General features: G+C 38.3%; 1 protein-coding gene across 5 annotated transcripts in view; it reads left to right on the top strand.

The window, feature by feature from the left end:
- Window positions 1-2,374: 2,374 nt before the first annotated feature.
- retn (retained) overlaps window positions 2,375-20,736 on the top strand; it is a 110,510-nt gene continuing 92,148 nt past the window's right edge. For all 5 annotated transcript variants that reach the window (XM_029310052.2, XM_085482688.1, XM_029310051.2 and 2 more), the window contains exon 1: window positions 2,375-3,472. In XM_029310052.2, the coding sequence (XP_029165885.1) occupies window positions 3,335-3,472 (138 nt within the window). In that variant the 5' untranslated portion in view covers window positions 2,375-3,334. The remainder of the gene's footprint in view (window positions 3,473-20,736) is intronic.

Below are 20,736 nucleotides of genomic sequence, written 5' to 3'. Positions count from 1 at the left end.
ATGGGACGTGTTTCTCTTTTAACTATTAATTTTAAATAAGACCGGTGTTATGTTGCGTTAATCTCATTTTAATTGATGGAATTTTCACTTGATAAGGATCACAACCAAATGGTCGAAACGTGCCTGTATGAAGTTAGCTTCCCATTTTTCGAATTTTAAAATTTTAAAGGTTGTTCCAGGTTCTGAGAACAACTTGGAACCAGCGACAGATTAAACATTTTGCCGCCCCTAAAAGCAAAAAAAAAAGATTTAGTACAAAATATCAACAATTTTCTGTTACCCCTGCATTAGCTGGTAAAAACGTAATATATTTTTAAATATTTTCACGACCCCAGAGTGCACCACGAGGAGATTTGCAGATAGGATTTTACACTCTTTTTTTTTACTTTCTTTATTTTTTTTTACTTTTTTATTTTTTGTCTTCGAAAATTTGCCGCCGTCTCCAATTTGCCGCCGTCTCCAATTTGCCGCCGTCTCGAATTTGCCGCCGTCTCGAATTTGCCGCCCTAGGCAAATGCCTATGTTTGCTATTAATCCGTCGCTGCTTGGAACAACTCTCAGTTTTGCTAGAACATCATTTTAAAGAGTACTTTACTCTTGGAAATAAACACATTTTTCTTGTTTTTTTGCAGGCAAAAAAGATGAAAAAACAAGAAAAATGTGTTTATTTGCAAGAGTAAAGTACTCTTTCAAATGATGTTCTAGCAAAACTGAGAGTTGCTCCAAGTTGTTCTTAGAACCTGAAACAACCTTTAAAATTTTAAAATTCGAAAAATGGGGGCTAACTTCATACAGACTGAAACGTCGTGAAAGTATTGAATAAAATTGTTAGTTACGTCGAAATCAAGTTTGCCAAGTTTATTTTCACCACTAGCGTCCAATATTAATTTTGATTGATCAAATTTTAATATGTTGTAGACGGAGTTAAGGTAGTTCTATCGTTTTTCACAATTCTTACGAATTTTTAGAAATTTTAATATGTTGTAGACGGAGTTGAGGTAGTTCTATCGTTTTTCACAATTCTTACGAATTTTTAGAAATTTTAATATGTTGTAGACGGAATTAAGGAATTGTGAAAAACGATAGAACTACCTTAACTCCGTCTACAACATATTAAAATTTCTAAAAATTCGTAAGAATTGTGAAAAACGAATTGTGAACTTACGAATTTTTAGAAATTTTAATATGTTGTAGACGGAGTTAAGGTTTGAAAATTGTGAAAACGATAGAACTACCTCAACTCCGTCTACAACATATTAAAATTTCTAAAAATTCGTAAGAATTGTGAAAAACGAATCGTGAACTTACGAATTTTTAGAAATTTTAATATGTTGTAGACGGAGTTAAGGTAGTTCTATCGTTTTTCACAATTCCTTATTTCCTTAATTCCGTCTACAACATATTAAAATTTCTAAAAATTCGTAAGAATTGTGAAAAACGATAGAACTACCTCAACTCCGTCTACAATATATTAAAATTTCTAAAAATTCGTAAGAATTGTGAAAAACGAATTGTGAACTTACGAATTTTTAGAAATTTTAATATGTTGTAGACGGAGTTAAGGTAGTTCTATCGTTTTTCACAATTCCTTAATTCCGTCTACAACATATTAAATTTCTAAAAATTCGTAAGAATTGTGAAAAACGATAGAACTACCTCAACTCCGTCTACAACATATTAAAATTTCTAAAAATTCGTAAGAATTGTGAAAAACGAATCGTGAACTTAGGAATTTTTCGAAATTTTAATATGTTGTAGACGGAGTTAAGGTAGTCTTATCGTTTTTCACAATTTCTTAATTCCGTCTACAACATATTAAAATTTCTAAAAATTTGTAAGAATTGTGAAAAACGATAGAACTACCTCAACTCCGTCTACAACATATTAAAATTTCTAAAAATTCGTAAGAATTGTTAACTTACGAATTTTTAGAAATTTTAATACGTTGTAGACGGAATGAGTTTCGTTTACAAATACTTTCCGACTCTTTAGCGAATAATATATAGAAAAGTTTAACCTCGTCGTTATATGCGTCGTCGAATAAAACGTTTTTCCACCCAATTGCGTTTGTAAAAACGAGACGTGATTGTGACGCTAATCGCGCGGGAAAAAAGCGCGGGAAGAAGAGAAGAAAGGACAGAGTGGGGAAAAAATTGTAAATTCCAAAATTGATCCGTGGCGTGAGATTGGGGGTGTAGACTATCTAGCGGGCGGAGACATCTCTTTGTCGCCGCCTACGGTCGATGCTCGCGCGCAGCCCGCCTCAAATGTGTGTGCGTTTCTTTTTATCGAGAGGAGGGGAGGACGGATCGTGGAACGCTAAGGAGGGGTGGCGAACACTAGCAGCAACACCGCCGCTGCTTCAGATCGCGGTAGTACGTGAGAGAGAGCGCGCGCGCACGTCCCTTCGCAGCCTCTCGCCCTTATTCGCGTCGGGCTCGCTTCGCGGAGTCGATCGTCCAGGACGGGAGTCCGTTCGCCTCGTCGTCGCCGACCTTGTTATCGTATCACATATGTCGGGCCGGCGAGCCCGCGCTCGCGCTATCAGCGGAAAAACGCCGGGGATCGGATAATTCGCGTTGCATCGAACAATTTCGATAAACTGCCTTTGCGTACTCCTCCCCTCCCTCTCTCCATCCCTGTTTCATCATCCCCGCTTTCATTGGGTTTCTGATTTCTCCCACCTCTTCCGTCGATTATTTCGATTCCCCTCTCTTCCCTTTTCCCTCGTCCTTTGCTTTTTGCTTCCGATTCAGTTTACTGAGAGAGGTTAGTTAGTCCAGTTGTTCGAAGCAATACGCCGTGTGCACATCGTACTATTCGATTATTCTGCAGCAATTTCGCATTGTACAATATTCGCTTACTCGTATCGCTCGTTCATCTCATAACGACATTTTTTGGTATCCTCTTGGCATTTCTTCATCATTCGTAGACATTTTCATCACAGTATCGTGCGCGCGCAACAAAAACCCCACGGGATTTGTCACGAACGACAGTAGAATTTTCACAATAGCAAAAAAACACGAGAGAACAGAGAAATAGAGAAACCGGGAACAATAGAATCAGTGCGACAAATAGTGCGGGAAGATATACGTCTTCATTGATCTCGTTCGCTCGCGGATATCTTAATCGGTATAATATAACCTTCCCTGACATCCGGCGTGAAATTGCCGACGGTACTTAATTCACATTCGAACTTGACTTGAGATTTCGTCCGCATCGCGGTCGAAATTATCAGAAGCTCCTCCAGCGCGTGAACGCTCGTTTTGTCAATCGCTGTTGCAATAAATCAGTCAAAATTCGGGTAAAGAGTGATCCTAAACCATCCTACGCGATGGACTCAGCCGACGAACAAGACGTCGAGACGACTCCCGGAGGTATGCCCAACGGGGCAAATGGACCAAACGGAACTAACGGAGCTCACGAGCCAAACGGAACCAACGGGCAACACGCGACACCGGAGGGGTCACTGGTAAATATCTTAAATTCGCGTCTTTCATTTAACGCGAGGTCTCATTGCGTGCGCTACTCTGCGTTTCTCTCAAAGTAAAAGCAATAATAATAAGAATATTTTTAAGTCGGCTCTTTAATTTTTAAAACCACAATCTACACTTCATTCCTCTCGATCAATAGAGCCAAACGCGATGTTATTGCGACAATTAAGAAAGAAAGAAAATTTGGAAACTAAGGAATTTGAATCCTGGTTGGGATCTCAGAATTCCCCTTGTTCCCTTCCCTTTCTTAACTTCCCCTGTGAAGAAATAGGCGAGAAAAATGTTGGTCCGAGAGTCGGTTGAATCGGGACGCAATTCCCGATTCAACCGACCAATAGTTTTTTCACCTATTTCTTTACTGGGGAAGATAAGAGAGGGAAGGAACAAGGGAGTTCTGAGATCCCAACCAGGATTCAAATTCCTTAGTTTCGAAATTTTCTTTCTTTCTTAATTGTCGCAATAATATCGCGTTTGGCTCTATTGGTCGAGAGAGAATGAAGTGTAGATTGTGGTTTTTAAAGCAATAACTTGTTTTGATGATGGTCCATCAAATTCGGAGTTGTTACTAATAAAATTAATTGTTCTTATTAATAAATTTAAATTAAATGAGGCGTTTCGTATAGAAGCTAAGTCAATCGTTACTCTGTTATTTCTGTTTAAGAATTGCTTTAAGAAAAACGCATGATCTCGTATATCGCTATGTTTCTATAATTGTAAGCTAATTTTTGGATGCACTAGTCTAGATGCACATTAAAGACTGTCGCGTACAAATTTATAGCAGTATAAGTGAAACAAGATTTATATTGCGAATTATTATCATGCATATATTGTATTATTTCATACAAATGAAAGCTGTTAATATTAATGATGTGCAATCAAATTCATATTGGAAAACGATCGTATATCTAATTTGCCACGAGTATTATATATGTATACAGTTTTGATAGTCTTTGCTTAATTAAATCGCGGAGAATTTATGAGTTTGTGGAAAGATTTTAAAATTTATATGTAAAAATGTGAAATCTTCTTTTCATTTTTAGTTATCTCTAAAGTTGCAATTTGAAAACAGCATTTACTATACATTACTACAACATATATATATTACGTTTACTATGTTAGTTACGTTACTGTCGTAACAGTTATTGTTATATGAAAAAATAGCGAGTACTACAAATTGTATAGTCTCTGCAGGTGACTGAATACCAGCACTGCAGGATTTTGAAATACTAAGGAATTCATTTTTCCTTAGCATTGCCATAACAATATAACCTTGGTATCGTTAATCGTGATGTTCTGTGTCAGTTTATTTGCAAAGTCAGGTTTTGACATAGAAATACTTGCTTTTATTTTTATTCTAATATTTTTTATTTATGGTTTTAAAATATTTTGACAAGGTTAATTCTTATATAAATATCAAGCTTCTACTTTACACATTAATGCGAAGAATAAGTGAACAATCTTCTACTAATTGTAAGAAGAAAAGAGGAGCTTTCGGCAAAAATATAATTTAAATAGTACCTAATAGATTCTTAAAAATTTTCTTACTGTTTATAACAACAAAAGTATATATTTACAAATTTTTTGATTTATATATGATTAACGAAGTAAAACTTATATCGAGTTTTATTAGATAAATTGTGATTAAGATAGTATACTTTATATGAAAATAAGCAAATGTGTGTAGCAGCAAAGACAAATAAATATTATATACATATATAATATAAATGAAAAAATGTGTGTGCAGATGTAGATTATAAAAATATATGAATGATAAAAAAACCGTGTATATATATATATATATATATATATAATTGTGTATATCGAATTTATATAGAGATTTCGTGATTAAATTTCGGTTTCAAATCTCTCCGGTATCGCAAACAAGTGTGACTTTCAACTGGTTGAGTAATACATTTTGGTAGCCACGATCGTGTGTGATCGTGTCGATCGAAATATGTTAAAACGGTTCGATAGCATGCGTCAGTGGGGCGATATTAGTTTACAAACAACGCCAATCTCTCTCGTGCGCGCGTTCACTTGGGGAATATTTTCTTCACATCAAATATATGTTTTACGTCCTTGATTATTCTCGTCCTCGTAAAATCCGTTCTGTATTTATACAAAGTTTCTTTTTATCGAAATTTGCAGGAAAAAAAGATACACAGAAAAAAACGTGTCTTATTAAATTATCAGCTAAATTACATTGTGACCTTTCATCGTACATTTGATATAAAAAAAATGATGATACAATATTTATAATTGTCAATGCTGCTGATCTTTGTATACTTTTAACCTTGGCTTTTTATCGATTAAAGGAATAAAAAAAATTATAGCGTCTTATTAGAAAAATTTAACAACTATACTCAGTAATAAAAAAAGTAATAAAAAATACATATCGGAAAAAATCCAAGATTAGTGCTATTCGAGGCAAAATTATTACTGGCAAGAGATTTCGAAACAATTGTTCTTGATAATATATAAATCTTTTTCTCTGCAACAATTTGCGCTTTTGATTATTTTAGTTGTAAGAATTATATATCGTGAGCACGAGATTTAAACTTTCGATTTTTTTATTACGTTCGAAACAGTTTAAAATTATTTACACATAATTCAAACGAAAGGAAAATCGGAGTAATAGCGGAATCTAGTATTAAGTGTTCTATGCACGCGGAGCGTAAATAATTGCTGCAATCTATATTAATAGCGGTAATTTATTTGAAATCGCAAGAAGCGCGAATCTACTACGATTTCCATCGTGACGCTTTCTGACATCGAGCGTTCAAAAATTAACCGCACGGGTCGTACTTTCCATTTTTATCAGATCTACATTATATTATTTTATTATTCAAGAAAAAATATCGGAAATTATTGACTTGTTATAATCGATTTTAAATTGATCAGATCTCTTTGAATCAATGGCTGCGTTGAGCAAAAAAAGCAGCTTTGCAACTGCTGCAAAATTTGTGAATCTGATTGGTATGCATATGCTCTCGATCTTACAATTAGCTGAATCTAAGAGTATGCACCAATCAAATTTACAAATTTTACAACAGTTGTAAATCAGCTTCTGCTTAACGCAGCCATAGGCTCGAATTATTTGCAATTCTATATGTATTATGTTTAATAACTTTGCATTAGTCGGATCTAATTCAGAAATGAAATGCACGGTTGATTTTAAATGTATATAATTAGCTGAAAGTAATTACATAAATGTGGATAATGACACGGAGAGCTCCTATCTTCTGATGTACATCCAACATATCCACTTTTTCTAGATCATTAGCAGTAATGACTATATTTGATGCTCTCTCTGGTGATTATCTGTATGAAATGACTGTATTTAATGCTTTCGCATATATTTTCATTTTTTCAATTTGTACCTCATGACATTAGACTTTACGACCTTCGTCTATCCATGTGCGTTTTACAATTTTGAATTTTTAACGTATAATTGCCCTCGTAAATTATTATCTGCTGGTTCGCGTGCTAGTCGTGAGTGAAATTTATAAAGCTCTAATTCACGCGCGAGACCAATATCTGTCCATCTATGTATGAAAATATATAAAAGCTCTCTCTCTCTCTCTCTCATTTCCTCTCTCGTGATTTTGATTCGCGCGAATTTACGTAAACGCGCTAATCTTTGGAAACGTGTTAATCGTATTGATGTAGAATAGAGACAACTCGAGAGAGAGTGTGCTTGCGCGCAAATGAATAAGCTTCTGATAATTTCGGAAGAGAGTAAGACCGGGAGACACATACATACATACATTCTCATCGTTGTGTAGACAGGTGAAGGTGTAAACAGGCTCTATGAACTTATGTATATATATATATATATATATATATATATATATATGTGCGTTATCAGCGCGCGACGACGCTGCGAGTCGTGAGGAAAAAAGAAACAGAGGATATTTGCGTGTATAGGAGAGGAACAGAGATAAAGAGGAAAGCGCAGCGAAAGGCAGAGAAAGATAGAGACTCGCGCGGAATCGCGAAAGGGTAAAAAGGTAGGGGAGATTCGCGGTATGCATGAACGACGCAAGGGCGGGGATTCCCCCTTCGGCCAATCGGATCGACTAGCGAATGCGCTCACCTACGGTTCTCGCTGCTCGTTCACCTGCAGACGCCATGTCGTGACGTCACATCTCATTACGACGGGCCCCGGCGTTTGCGGTGAAGCCGCATTTGTCGTCTAACGGCGGGTTTATCAAACGTGTCCTTGATCGTGATGATCGCAAGATTCGTTCGGCTCGAATTTTCATTTAATTCCTCAAATTTTGATTTTATCAATCGCGCGTTTTATTACTTCTCAAATCGAAATTTTCCTTTTATTATTATTATTTTTTTTTTTCTAATATACATACATTTGATGCATATTTTGCGCTATTACAACTGTTTCATTGGTTAAAAGAAATGTTGAGATACAGAAAAAATCTTGTTATTCAAGTAAAAATCTTAAATCTCAAACCTATGATATCTTCGATGATACGTCTTTATGCATTTATTACAATAGATAAATTATGAACGATATGAATGGCATGGGAAAAAATAATATTGCCGATGCATTCTTTCAAATCCTTTTGATTTAGATTTTACAAATTTGAGATATATCCATGCATATTTTACAGATTCGAAGATATATCCATATATACAATCTATTATACCGAGAGAAGAGAAAAAACAAAATATGCAACCTTGACTGTTTTACGATCTGCTCTATTATTCCGGCTATTTTACGAGTCCAATAGTCTAATAAAAATCTCATAATTAGATTTTGGAAGTAATCTTCTGAAGGCTAATGGTTGGTGAAGGTCAGGTTGAAAATTGCAAAAACCAATAATCGTTTATCGCTTTTTTCAAGGATGCATCCGTATAAAATCGAATTAAACCGAGCAATAATCTTCCTTAGAAGAGATCAATTCTATAGGTTGTCCGGAAATACGCTTTCGTTGTTATTAGAAAATAATACAAAGGCTATATACATATTTATTTAATCTCTCTCGGAATGCGTGCTTTTCAATATCTCGAGCAGAGAATTGATGGAACGCAATTAATTAGACGAGAAGGACAGTACAGGTAGAGAGATCTTTTTTTTTGAAGGATGCATCCGTTAAAATCGACTCGAACCGAGCAATAATCTTTCTTCAAAGAAATCGACTCTATAGGTTGTCCGAAATACGCTTTCGTCGTTATTAGAAAATAATGCAAAGGAAATGCATATTTATTTGATGTCTCCGCGAATGCCATCGCGTGTTCCTCAACATTTCGAGGAGAGGGTTGATGAAATGTAATTTATTATAAGATGAGAAGGTATATACAGAGAGATCTCTTTTTTCAAGAGGATGCATCCGTAAAATCGCATCGGGCCGAGCAATAATCTTTCTGAGGAGAGACCGACTCTAATAGATCGTCCGAAATACGCTTTCGTCGTTATTAGAAAATAATGCAAAGGAAATGCATATTTATTTGATGTCTCCGCGAATGCCATCGCGTGTTCCTCAACATTTCGAGGAGAGGGTTGATGAAACGTAATTTATTATAAGATGAGAAGGTATATACAGAGAGATCTCTTTTTTCAAGAGGATGCATCCGTAAAATCGCATCGGACCGAGCAATAATCTTTCTGAGGAGAGACCGACTCTAATAGATCGTCCGAAATACGCTTTCGTCGTTATTAGAAAATAATACAAAGGAAATGCATATTTATTTGATGTCTCCGCGAATGCCATCGCGTGCCCCTCAACACTCGAGGAGAGGGTAGATGAAACGTAATTAATTAGACGAAAAAGAAAGGAGTAGTACACAGACAGACAACAGACGAGCTTTCCGTCCCCCCTGCGGCGTCAAATTATTCGTACGCATCGAAGCGCATCTTGGACGCGATTCGCAGAGAGGCGCGCGCGCATCCGCGCGCGATCCCGATTCACAGTAGACGCGCGCGCGGCGAAGAAGCTGGACGCGTTTCTCTCTCTCTCTCTCTCTCGTTCATTCAGGGTGGGGAACCACGGCGACGGCGCGGCGCGGCGGCGCAAAAGCATCGAAGCACGGCGGCAAGGAGAAGGGCGTACCTGAATGAAATGAAGAAAAAAAAAACACGAGGAGAACTGAATCGGGATTGGTCCATGAACGCCTCGCGGTCACGCCTTGCTTTTATACGGCGTCGCCGGCGTATTCTACGCCGGCTTTTCTCATCTCGAGATGATGCGGATCGATGATGTCCCCTGCATAGAGAAATATTCTTCTTCCCTGATTGATTTGTCAGGATTGGCCGTAAATTGGAGGAGACACGTAACTTCCGTACTCGCGGCTCTTGTTTGAATATTACGGAGATTAATTTTGAGAAAACGCGTGTATACAAAGTAATATAATATTTATAGGCAATAATTTTTCTATCGTAAATTTCTTCTCGGAATAGAATTTGATATCCGTGTTGAAGATATCTTCTCTCTCGCGCGATGATGTTTGATGGAGAAAGGCACCTGAAAATATATGTATATCGAGAGCGAAGTCTGAAAAGAAAACGTATCATTAAGGGGTAAAGTTTTATAACATGTCGGGATGTGGCGTGTCTAAGACTCGAGTAATCGGTCACTCGGCTCGATATTATCGATACGCCTTGATGTAACGAACGAAAAGACGGGAGGGGGTCTGAAAACGACAAGGCGAAAAGCTTGATACGATCGTCACGATCGCGCAGTGTGAGTGCGCTATTTCACGTCGCGAACAATGATTATCGATCGTTTAATGACACTGATTTTATCGAAAACAACGCTGAAATGCTATGCCTCGGGTATCCGTCAACGTCGAGCGAGTCTATGTGTTCGGAGGAAGGTATATGTTTCTTAATAATACCCTTTTAAGTGGACTGCAAAAATGTTAAACTTGTACAATTCTAACGATAATGTTCAGAAATTTTATTTTCCCCCGCATGTCTCTACTTCATTATTGCGCGTTTATACGGCATCGATTTCACTACTTCAGACTTATACAATCTTTCATATTCCACAATTATCGTTACATACATTTAAAAAATGTGAATAACAAATGATCGAAATAACCGTAAATTTAATTCCATCGTAAAATCATAGAAATTTTATTTAAAGACGATGTTCGCGGTCGCTCATTTAATGACGCTATGAATGTCATTGATAAGAATAATTTATCAGAATATATATATATATATATATATATATATATATATATATATATAGGGTTTTTATTGCATCGGCACTTGAAATGACGCGAGGCTATATTTAAATCGATATTGCGCATTTAGAAGATAATGTGCATAAAGTGAAGGATATCTCATGCGTCAGTTTTATTAACGTAAATTATAATAGTTAACAATATTTGACGATACTATATTTTTCTTTAAACATGAAAATTGCTCGAGTTTGAACTAAATATTAAATTAAAGGCTTACATCGAAAATAAGAAAAGTTTTTCGACTCAGGTATACACATTTGAAGATTTTGAAACAACTTTATTCGATGACGATACGATACAAATGGCAATGAAAGAAATATGTACTATATATTTGAGCATTATGCAACATATAATAAATGTATGAATACTACTATTCATAATAAAGGTTCGACGAGAGGTTCGATAATAATTCATCTTCTATCAACAAGGGGTAAAATATCAGTCTCAATTTTTTTGTCATTGTATACATATATGTGTGAATTCTTTATACAAGATCAAAGACGTAATCGAAAATTAAAGCTGATAATGTATATACCTTGTTGATAGAGGATGAATTATTATTAAATTTTTATTAGAAATGTGATATCTATAAATATATTTATATATATATCTGCAGCATATCAGAGTATATATTTATTTCATTGTATTCGTATCGTTGTCAGATAAAAAGCTGTTTTAAATAATCTTTAAACGTTTATAACTGAATTTAATATTTTCTATTTTTCGATATGAATTTAATTTAATCTTTGAAATTAGTTTTGTCGAAAGATCTTCTTTTGAAGCAGGAAACTGTATTCTTTATCATACTGATTATTCAACTGATTATACAGAATAGGAATTCAACTTTATAAATCAAATTGATCCAACAAGCGTATAATAGCCGTGTAAAAAATGCTACATTTGATTGTTAAGCCGGATATATCTTTTGCTCCAGACTTATTATATCTCGCACCCAGCGAAATGCAATCAATTATTCGTATTTAAAGTTTTATACCTGTGGATTATTTCGCTTATCTCGAGAGGAAAGATTAGTATCTCCGTTTTTCTTTTTAGCATATATCTAAATTTAAAAACCGAACGGAAAAAATCAAATTTTCTTCGAAATCTTTTTCTTCGATATACGGATTTTCGAGAACGAGAAACCTTCAAAATAGCTTCGAATCAGCATTCTTATATAGATATATGATATTAAGACGAATATTTAATAAGAAATAAGAGGTATAAGAAGAAAATTTTAAGAAAGGTCAGATAAAAATACAAAAACTTTTTCTAATCGAGGATTAAGATAAGAAGGCACACGCCATCAACATGAATACAGATAATTAGGGTAATTTAATGCATCAGACAAATTTCAGATTAGATTATTCGAGATGAGTTGGTGTTCATAGGATACGTTTGTTGTCCTCTTCGAGTCAAGAGAGACGATTAGTATCCAATTGCCTATCTTCTCTTGCTTACGGTGTTTTTTCCAGGTGCTATCCATTATAGGGAGAGTTAGGAAGCTAGAAAACACGAGATCTTCTTTTTTTTTTCTGAAAAGAACGGCACGAGCCTCGTCGTCTTCTGTGCGTAGACCATTTCTGAGTCTAGACCATTTCCAGACCACTGACTAGACGGTTTTCTTGATAATAATACCTAAGCCGATATATTTCTAAAGAATTGGGGAAGCAAAGAATATGTACATACGGTCCAATTATCTGTCACATTATCTATCCGCCGAAATAACACTTGTCATACTTGTCTGCTTTACAATTCTCGTTACGTTTTTTATTCCATATATTAAATATTTTCTCTTTTTTTTTTATCGAGAGTCATATGTAATTTACTTGCCGAAAAAAGATCGATTCAACTATAACGAATTGCAAATTAACTACAGCTCTCTATCGATGCTGTTTAAAGCGTAAACGTATCCGCATTTTAATTTTTCAAAATACATTTATCTTTATTCACGCGGAGATCGTGCAACAACCGCGTCGCAAAGTATTACTCAAGCGCTTCCTTTATTTTCGTATCTCAATCAAGCACAATCACGGGGCGTTCATGTCGGCGAGCAACATAAAGCGATTTTATGGTATTTCGGTATAGCTCCGCGCCTCTCCCCACTCGGTTGAAATATTTAATTTGAGCCATCGCGTATATCACTCGCGGTCCTAAGTAAACTCGGACTCGATGGATGTCCGCGAGGCCGCTCGTTCGAGGGAAACGGGTTCTTCGTCGAACTCGTACAAACAACGAAGCGGGAGACGCGCTTCGACAGACCACTGAGGTCCATGGGCTCTCGTGTTGACTCTTTGACTTTACTCGCGCCTCTTCTCTCTCTCTTTCTCTCTTTCTTTCTTTTCCTCTTTCCTTTTCTCTCCACCTGCTTTAGCGAGGTCCATCGCGCTCTTCTGCATCCTCTTCGGAATCTCGTGGCTTCCTTCGGGTCGACCGGGTCGTCGACTTCTTACCTGACCGTTTCGTGGAACCGCGTGGAACAGAGAAAAAGAGACGCTTAAATTTAATTTCGTGCGTATTTGATTAAGCAAAGTGGGGACACGATTTTGTGCTTCGAAACTAACGCCGCGTTCTTTTAATTTTCCTTCTACGTATTTAATTTTTAGAGCACCTTTACGCAAAGCGCAATCTCTCCATTATATGGAGATCTGATAGAGAAATGACAAATAATTAAGCAGGCGTAGCTTGATGGACGACGAGACAATGACTGTGCGAGAGAAAAAAAGACTCTCTCACACGTTGCATCATAAAGTGATCAGTATTCCGTAAGCTCGATCTCGTCTCCAAATGGCACGGCACACTCTCCTTTAGCGCCTCGATTCCCGCGTTTAACGCGCTAATAGTGATTTGTGGCCACTAAGTGGGAGGGATATGCTTTGCGTATATAGAGGGGGGTTCGCGCGCGTTTACATTCACGCAACACGCCAAATTACGTAGAATGGTAGTATAGTAACCAAGTAGAATAGTCCACTTATTATTATTTGCACCGGTGCCTGTATAAATGTTGTCGCAATCGGCGCAATTATATTTTTACGATTTCAGCCAAGGAATTCGTTTTCGTGACTGTATTAATGCTAGGAATTATAACGCTCGAGAATCGCTCCGGTTATTAATCTACCTGCGATTTCAGGAATGTGACCGTCTAGTTTTCCTCTTCTTTGTACCGTTTTCGGACTATGCGAGAAACGAAGCCTGAGTTAAGATTCCGATGACACTGAATTCAACATTCATCGCTATTGCGGATGCGCAAAGCTCCTTTCCACGGTTCGCGGTCGATGCTGAGATTCGATTTAACATCCATAACTTGTTTATTACTCGTCAAGATCAGGTTTGTGCGTCAGTCTATAACTGAACGTGTAGCAGAAGCAGGAACGAATGAAATTTGAAATTGCGCTCAGCCCCAGGTATTATAACGATTTAATGAAATGATTGGATTTGTTAGGGTTGTTTCCGGTTTTCTTAGAAAAAATATATTTGAATAGAACAAAAAGAATAAAGAAACGTATATCTACTATTTTTCATCACTGAAAAAATTTTGAAAAGCTTCAGAAATTTTATAGTCACAGCTTGTAATATAATAGGAATTATTGAAGGTCTTTTTCTGTCCTTTTTTTCTTTCAAAAATTTCAATATAAAATGCTATTTTTTGGGAGTCTTGCTACGATGACTTGAAAAATTGTTATACAATATGTTCTCTCTTACTTTAGAATTGTATTACGAAAAAATATCTCGCACTTTGCGGTCTCGACAAAATTTTTTAGAGTTTAGAAGATTTACCCCAACTCAGTCGTTGAACAGAAAGGAGAGAAAGAAAATTCCATTCTAAAGATTTAATTTAATACATAGGGAAAGTTATCAACTATGTTGCGACGAAGACGGTAATAAAATGCTATTGCTGCATCAACTCGCAGTCGTTGCTTTGGTAATAATTATTCCCAGTATATACCGTTACGCTGCTGCTGGTATTAGAATATAATGCAACATATTATTACCTATATTTATGACCCTGGCAATTGATTTCGTCGGCTGAGATATTATAATCTTTTGCAATCACTCGCGTACAGGATATAGTCATTGAATGACGATTCGCCAACGTATTCGACTATTCGCGTTTTACTGGCGCCCTACTTTCGTCTTAATAAATCATAGTATCGTACCTCGATCGTCGACAGCGATCTCATTGTTTCAGAATTCTTCACCGTGAAATTATTGCAAAGAACTAGATAGTAGCGCGCCGCTAACTCTGACGCAACCGAAAGGTTATCGTTTTTAGACATTATATATATTACGATCGCATCGCAATTATAGAAATGCAAATTTAATTATGATATTTCCGATAACATTCGTCGCAAGTATGGTTACGATAAAAATAATTTCAGTAACGGAAAAAAAGCTTGACGCCAGACAAAAAAAATTTTCCGCTGCATCCATTATATCCGGATCTATTCTTTTGAATATTTTATGCAGCTTATCCTGACCTGACCTGAACCTTAGTATCGATAGATCTTATTAGAAAAATTCTATTGAGAAGGCTATGTATAGAAATACAAAGCAAAGAATCTTTATTCAACTGTGTCTTGTCAGCAATATGATTTTAAATCAAATGCTGTCTGAATAATTAACCTGGATCTCTTTGGCATATTTAAAAATAAGCCTGCATCTGTCTCTTATATATCTTTCGTGTTTTGTTCGATTTCTCTTCTTTAGAAATATCATAAAATCAAAGTGAGCGGTCTCCACAGGAGATTAGCCTGAAATTCTATCCGTACGAAAATCAAATCTACTGTATTAGAGTAATCGGTATATCCAGCTTAGTCAAACTAATTTATTATCTCTCTGTAAAGTTTTCTATTAAAATGACTATTTTTTTTTATTTGAATATGGCGAATATTTTTTTGAGTATTGTTTCTGATGCATTATGAAATATTTAATCTATTACGTGTATGCCTCCCCCTGATACACATATTTCATGATCGATGATATTGACTATTAATATTGATTATCTATTTAACCAAACAGTCAACGGTCGTGTAGGCAAGTGAGCAGATTTTTCAAGTATCTTAGGATATTTGAGATAATATTTCGATAGTGTTATCCCCTTCCTCATCGCCCTTCTTCACCCACTGTTGCATAGCTGTTTTTAAATATTTTTAATCACTATTTTTTGATAACTATATTTATTTCTAAAATATATATAAAAATTTATAAAATATAAAATAGATATAAAAATGTAAGCAGTTTTCGTTCGCAATAAAAAAAAATACGCTTACCATACAAGAATAACGCATGGAAATTTTGAAACTCGACAGTCTCTCTTCTGCATATACCATTTTCTTTTTTTCTACCTGCGAATCTGGGAAACTGCGGGAAACTCACGAGATTTTTTCAGGAATGCATTTTTTTATTCATTCGTATTCCACGAATCGCTGTGGTTTTTTCTTTGTGACTTTTTCTCTCTCTCTCTCTCTTTTCCTTTGGTCGAAGGGCCTGGAATGGGTATGGGTCGCACGTGCCGACCGTATGTTTCTGAAATATACCAAGTCCTCGAAATTTGGAGAAAAAGTTAGATTTCCGCTCTCAATGCCGATACGCATTTCGTTTGTGTGTGTATATATATGTATAAAGATTAAACGCTGCCGCTGCAAAAGTTAATGCGTGTGTACTTCCGGATTCAATATACATATTCATTAATCTTGCCTGAGACAAAATTTTCCCATTTTCAATCTCAATTTTTTTTACACGCACGAAGAAAATTTCAAATAAATTTACTTTATATAGAGGAATTGAATAAATAATACATAGCTAAACTATAAACGAAATAGTTTTGAAAGAAGGTGAGTTTTTAGGTGTTGAATTGAAAATTAAGATTGAGAGATGAGAGAAAAAATGTCGAGTTATTTTTATATGCTCGCTATTATTAATGTTTGCCGTTAATTATTCCAGTTGGTAGCGTGAGTCACTCTTATACATATTGGCATCGTGACGTCGATGAAACATTCGCTCGATGCGGGCATTTTGCCGTATGTGCGCGCGAACTTGAGCTCGGCTGATTTAGAACATTATCGACGGGTGCTATAGCGAATATCAAAATTGTGCGTTCTGTCGGTACCTATACCACGTATAATCATGCGCTGGAACAAGCTCGTCGTTGTTAACGACCGGTTTTAAAACTACGAACGTATCGCGCGGTGACTCGGACGAGTCAATGTTCGCCTCCGCACGACAGAACGATCGCATGCTTGAAAAGCCGGTGCACGCTTTAACGATCACCCTTGCTGGCGCGCAACACTTTGCCGCCTCTTCGATACGAAAATGGCTCGTGCAATCGCGTAATGAATGGTTATTATCGATGCTTTAATGATCTTTGGACAGTTTCGAAAAAAATCAGATCCGGCTTCGTTTAGCGCTTATCGCTTTCCAATAGCGAATAGACATTTCTATGCATCCATTACTAGAGTCCAAAATGTTTCATTTCTCGTCTCGCATCATTCTTTTCCGCAATAAAAAATATTAATACGTACATGGTCAAACTAATCAAACATATTTTACATCTCGTAATAAATTAATCAGAGAAACTCTTATAAAATTCTCCCAGTAAAGGGTAAATTCTAACAATAAGAGAAAATTTTTTCCGCGTAGAAAGTATACAGGTAACGATAAAAGACCCGAGCTAATAATGATCAATGTAATTGCAAGTATATATATAATTATTTCCGGTGCGAAGGATCGTTATCGAGAAATTCGTCAGACAGAAATCCGTTAGTCCAGCACCTTACGGAGTTATTTGTAATAGCTTTACGCGAGGCGGGAGCCTCGTCGGCGCCTCGCCTAACGTTTCTCGATTTTACTTGGCAATTTTTCACGCGTGTCACTGGGAAATCGTCACGCTTCGGAGTTATTTTTTAATGTGACGTAGACTCGCGGCTCTCCACTCCGCTCCACTCGACTCCACTCGACTCGACTCGACTTCAACTCGACTCGACTCCACTCGACGTTGGCTGCTCGGCTCGGCTTAAGGCGACGCCGTCGTCCGCGCGCGGACAATAATTCCAACGTCCGTTTGCGGCAGCGATTGCATTCTGCCACCGAGGCATCATTGTCGCCCGCGGAATACAATTAGCAGTAAATTAGCATACGCCATCGGGACCGATAGTAAAATCCTGCATATTATAACGATTGCATCGGATCTCACAATGCCGTTGTCGACCACAAATTATTAATTTAATGGCCCAGTCGACCCGCTGCTCCCTCAGTGAGGGAGGGGTATTACGACTCGGGAAGCGACGGCCGCTGGAAATTCTACGCTCGTTAGAAAAGAAGAAATTGTCCGGCCATAGAGACACGATCTTCCAGGCAAGACTCTATCGTCTTGCATTGTTCGCGACACGCGTGTGCCGTTTCTTGAATTTTCCCGAACGCGTCGACATCCCCTGTAATAGCGCGCTCACTTGCGCAAATCATTTTCCATCAACGGTTTCGTTCTCCATCTCGAGTTCACGTCGAGCTTGCGAGAAAGAGCGAGATATTTCGGAGGTTACACGCTCGTGGGGCCCGTGTCGCGCCATCAAACTCCGAAACGGGGGTTCGCCTCTCGACGTCTGGCGCGAGTTGCATTCGCTCGTAAAGGCGTCTCGTAACTCGAGGCGTTATAGACATCGTCGGGGGTATATAAACGTCTCATCCTATGTACTTACCGCCTATCTCTCCCTCCCGGTTCGCTCCCTCTCGATCCTCCCTCTGCGCCTTATGTACATCACGTGGTGTACGCGTGTTGTACGCGTCTTCTCCACCACCGACTCCGCGCCACCTTCTCTTCGGGTATACATAATATGTGATCTGAGAAGAGAGAGAGAGCACGTAGCGCGTACACCAACATATATCGGCTCTCGAGCTGTCTCTTTGTATATGTCACTGCTATATACCTGTGCGAGAAATTCTATAAGCGATGCAGTTTGACATTACACATCAGAGTCTTTAGCTTTGTCCTGGGTTTTTTTCTCCTTTATCGCGAGAGAAATAATAACACGCGAACATCTCCGAAATGCGCGTTATCGTCACGTCACGTCACGTCGAATGTGCAATATATATATCTTTCACCCCGTCAAATGGGCTCGTATAACTCGGATAGGTGAATCGATCGTATATTTTCCCACAATGAGTCATACGTTATATTTACGTAATATATAATTTCGCGATGCATAAAACGTTCGAGTTCGAGTCGACCACGCGGTTCCGACGATTGGCGCGGACGAGAGTTGTCGATCGTGCCGAAGATGATGGCGACGGTAGGTATATACAGAATATACACACGCTCCCGTTGATATGTTGTGTGTTGCATCGTTGCGCGTTAGCTTGTGTGTGCCGTGGTCGTAATACATTTTAGCCGCGGGTCGTTCGTCCGCCAACATTATATTCTGCTCTATTATTATGTACGACGATGAGGGCCGCGTTCACCATCCCCGGCGTCGATATGAAATTCCGTGGGCAGCGATTGGACGGAACTTCACCCCGCGAGAAGAGAAGAGAAAAAGGAGTAGACCGAGAGGAGGTGGAAGATCATTTCGAATATATCGTCGAAGCCGTTCGAATCGTACGGCCCGAGGGCACGCGGCAGCTGAATGTTCGCCGCAGCCGGCATTAAGAATGTGAACGCGATTGGACGAATCCGCGGCGAACCCGCTTCTCTCTCTCTCTCTTCTCCGTTCTCGCCTCTTGTCTCAATTTCTTCCTAGAAAGCGGCCTAATTGGCGAGACCGTACGGGCTTCCTCTCTTGACGCGTTCCTGCATATACCCACGATAATCTTATCGAGGGTGATACTTAGGCTTGGATCGATCGATTGATAATGTTGAAGAGAAATATAATAGAGAATTTTTTTGCTAGCGCGCATGATTCGAGCAACTTGGAGATTATCCTCTTTTTCTTTTGCACTCCCTTCTGAGAAGCGAGACATCGAGGAGTCCGGAGGAATGAAAAGCTCGTCTCGTAAAAAGATCGGCGTAATCGTTATAATTAGAGATCGTAAAACGCCGAGGAGGGCCCGCTCGAGAGTGTAATACGCGAGATAGAGTCCCGAGAGAAAAACTTAGTTCGCGATACATATCCGTGACTATAATCTCGATATAAGAGCGGCCGGCCGAAAAGACCGAGGGAGAGAAACGCGTTCGATCCTCGGAGAATGACGTCCCGTATAATCGGCGCTTAATAACTCGCGACGAATCGCGCACATATACCCTCGCCGTGTCCGTCGGAAATTCTTTCGCCGCGCGTATAAACGAAATACGGGCGCGTAACTTTATCTCGTCCGCGGGCGCATAATTAACCGCGTCGATTTCTCGCACATTATTTATTCGAGAGGAGAGGGTGAAACGTACGTACGTACGTATATACGTACGCGAATATATCCTTTATATTCGGCGCCACACAGTCCCTCGGCGGTCCGGACACACCTGTGCGAAGCGTAGACCCATAACCGCAAGCGCTTAATGCACGCTCGCAGACAACGCGAGGCCAGACGAATTTTATAGGTCGTTCGGGGTTTCGGCTTAATAGCCGAATTCCACGTGCGCGCGCAGACACCACACCGTATAGGTACGCACGTTACGCGCGGCGACGTGTTCAATTTTTTTTCAACGATTGGACTGCATCCCTTCAATCCGATCCTAATATACTAATGTCCTACAATTATCTCTGATTGAACGGCACGTATATATAAAATTGTGCGACAGGAGGGACATCTCTCACCTGGCTCCTCGTCTCCCGAGTACCCTGGTACGGGTAATTAGGAATCGCGATACGGTACGTTTCAAGCAGCTTGTCGCGGCCAGCTGGAGGAAGTTTGGTTCCGCAATGCGACGCGAATATTTTTTTCTCGCTTTTTAAAGCCGCAATTTGTCCGGTCGAGAAAGAGAGAGCCGACAATTAATGTAATTACGCGTTCAATGAGGATTTACATGCAGCTGCACCTCTTTACCGCCATTTCTCCGCGATCCGTGATTTTTTGCGATCGCGGCTACACCGTAAAATACCGAGCCTTG

This window comes from Nylanderia fulva, unplaced genomic scaffold (genome assembly GCF_048542155.1).
Source record: "Nylanderia fulva isolate GAGA-0341 unplaced genomic scaffold, ASM4854215v1 Scaffold21, whole genome shotgun sequence".
Lineage (NCBI taxonomy): Eukaryota > Metazoa > Arthropoda > Insecta > Hymenoptera > Formicidae > Nylanderia > Nylanderia fulva.
Note: the sequence above shows the minus strand (reverse complement) of the source record. Positions and strands in the feature narration are given on the sequence as shown.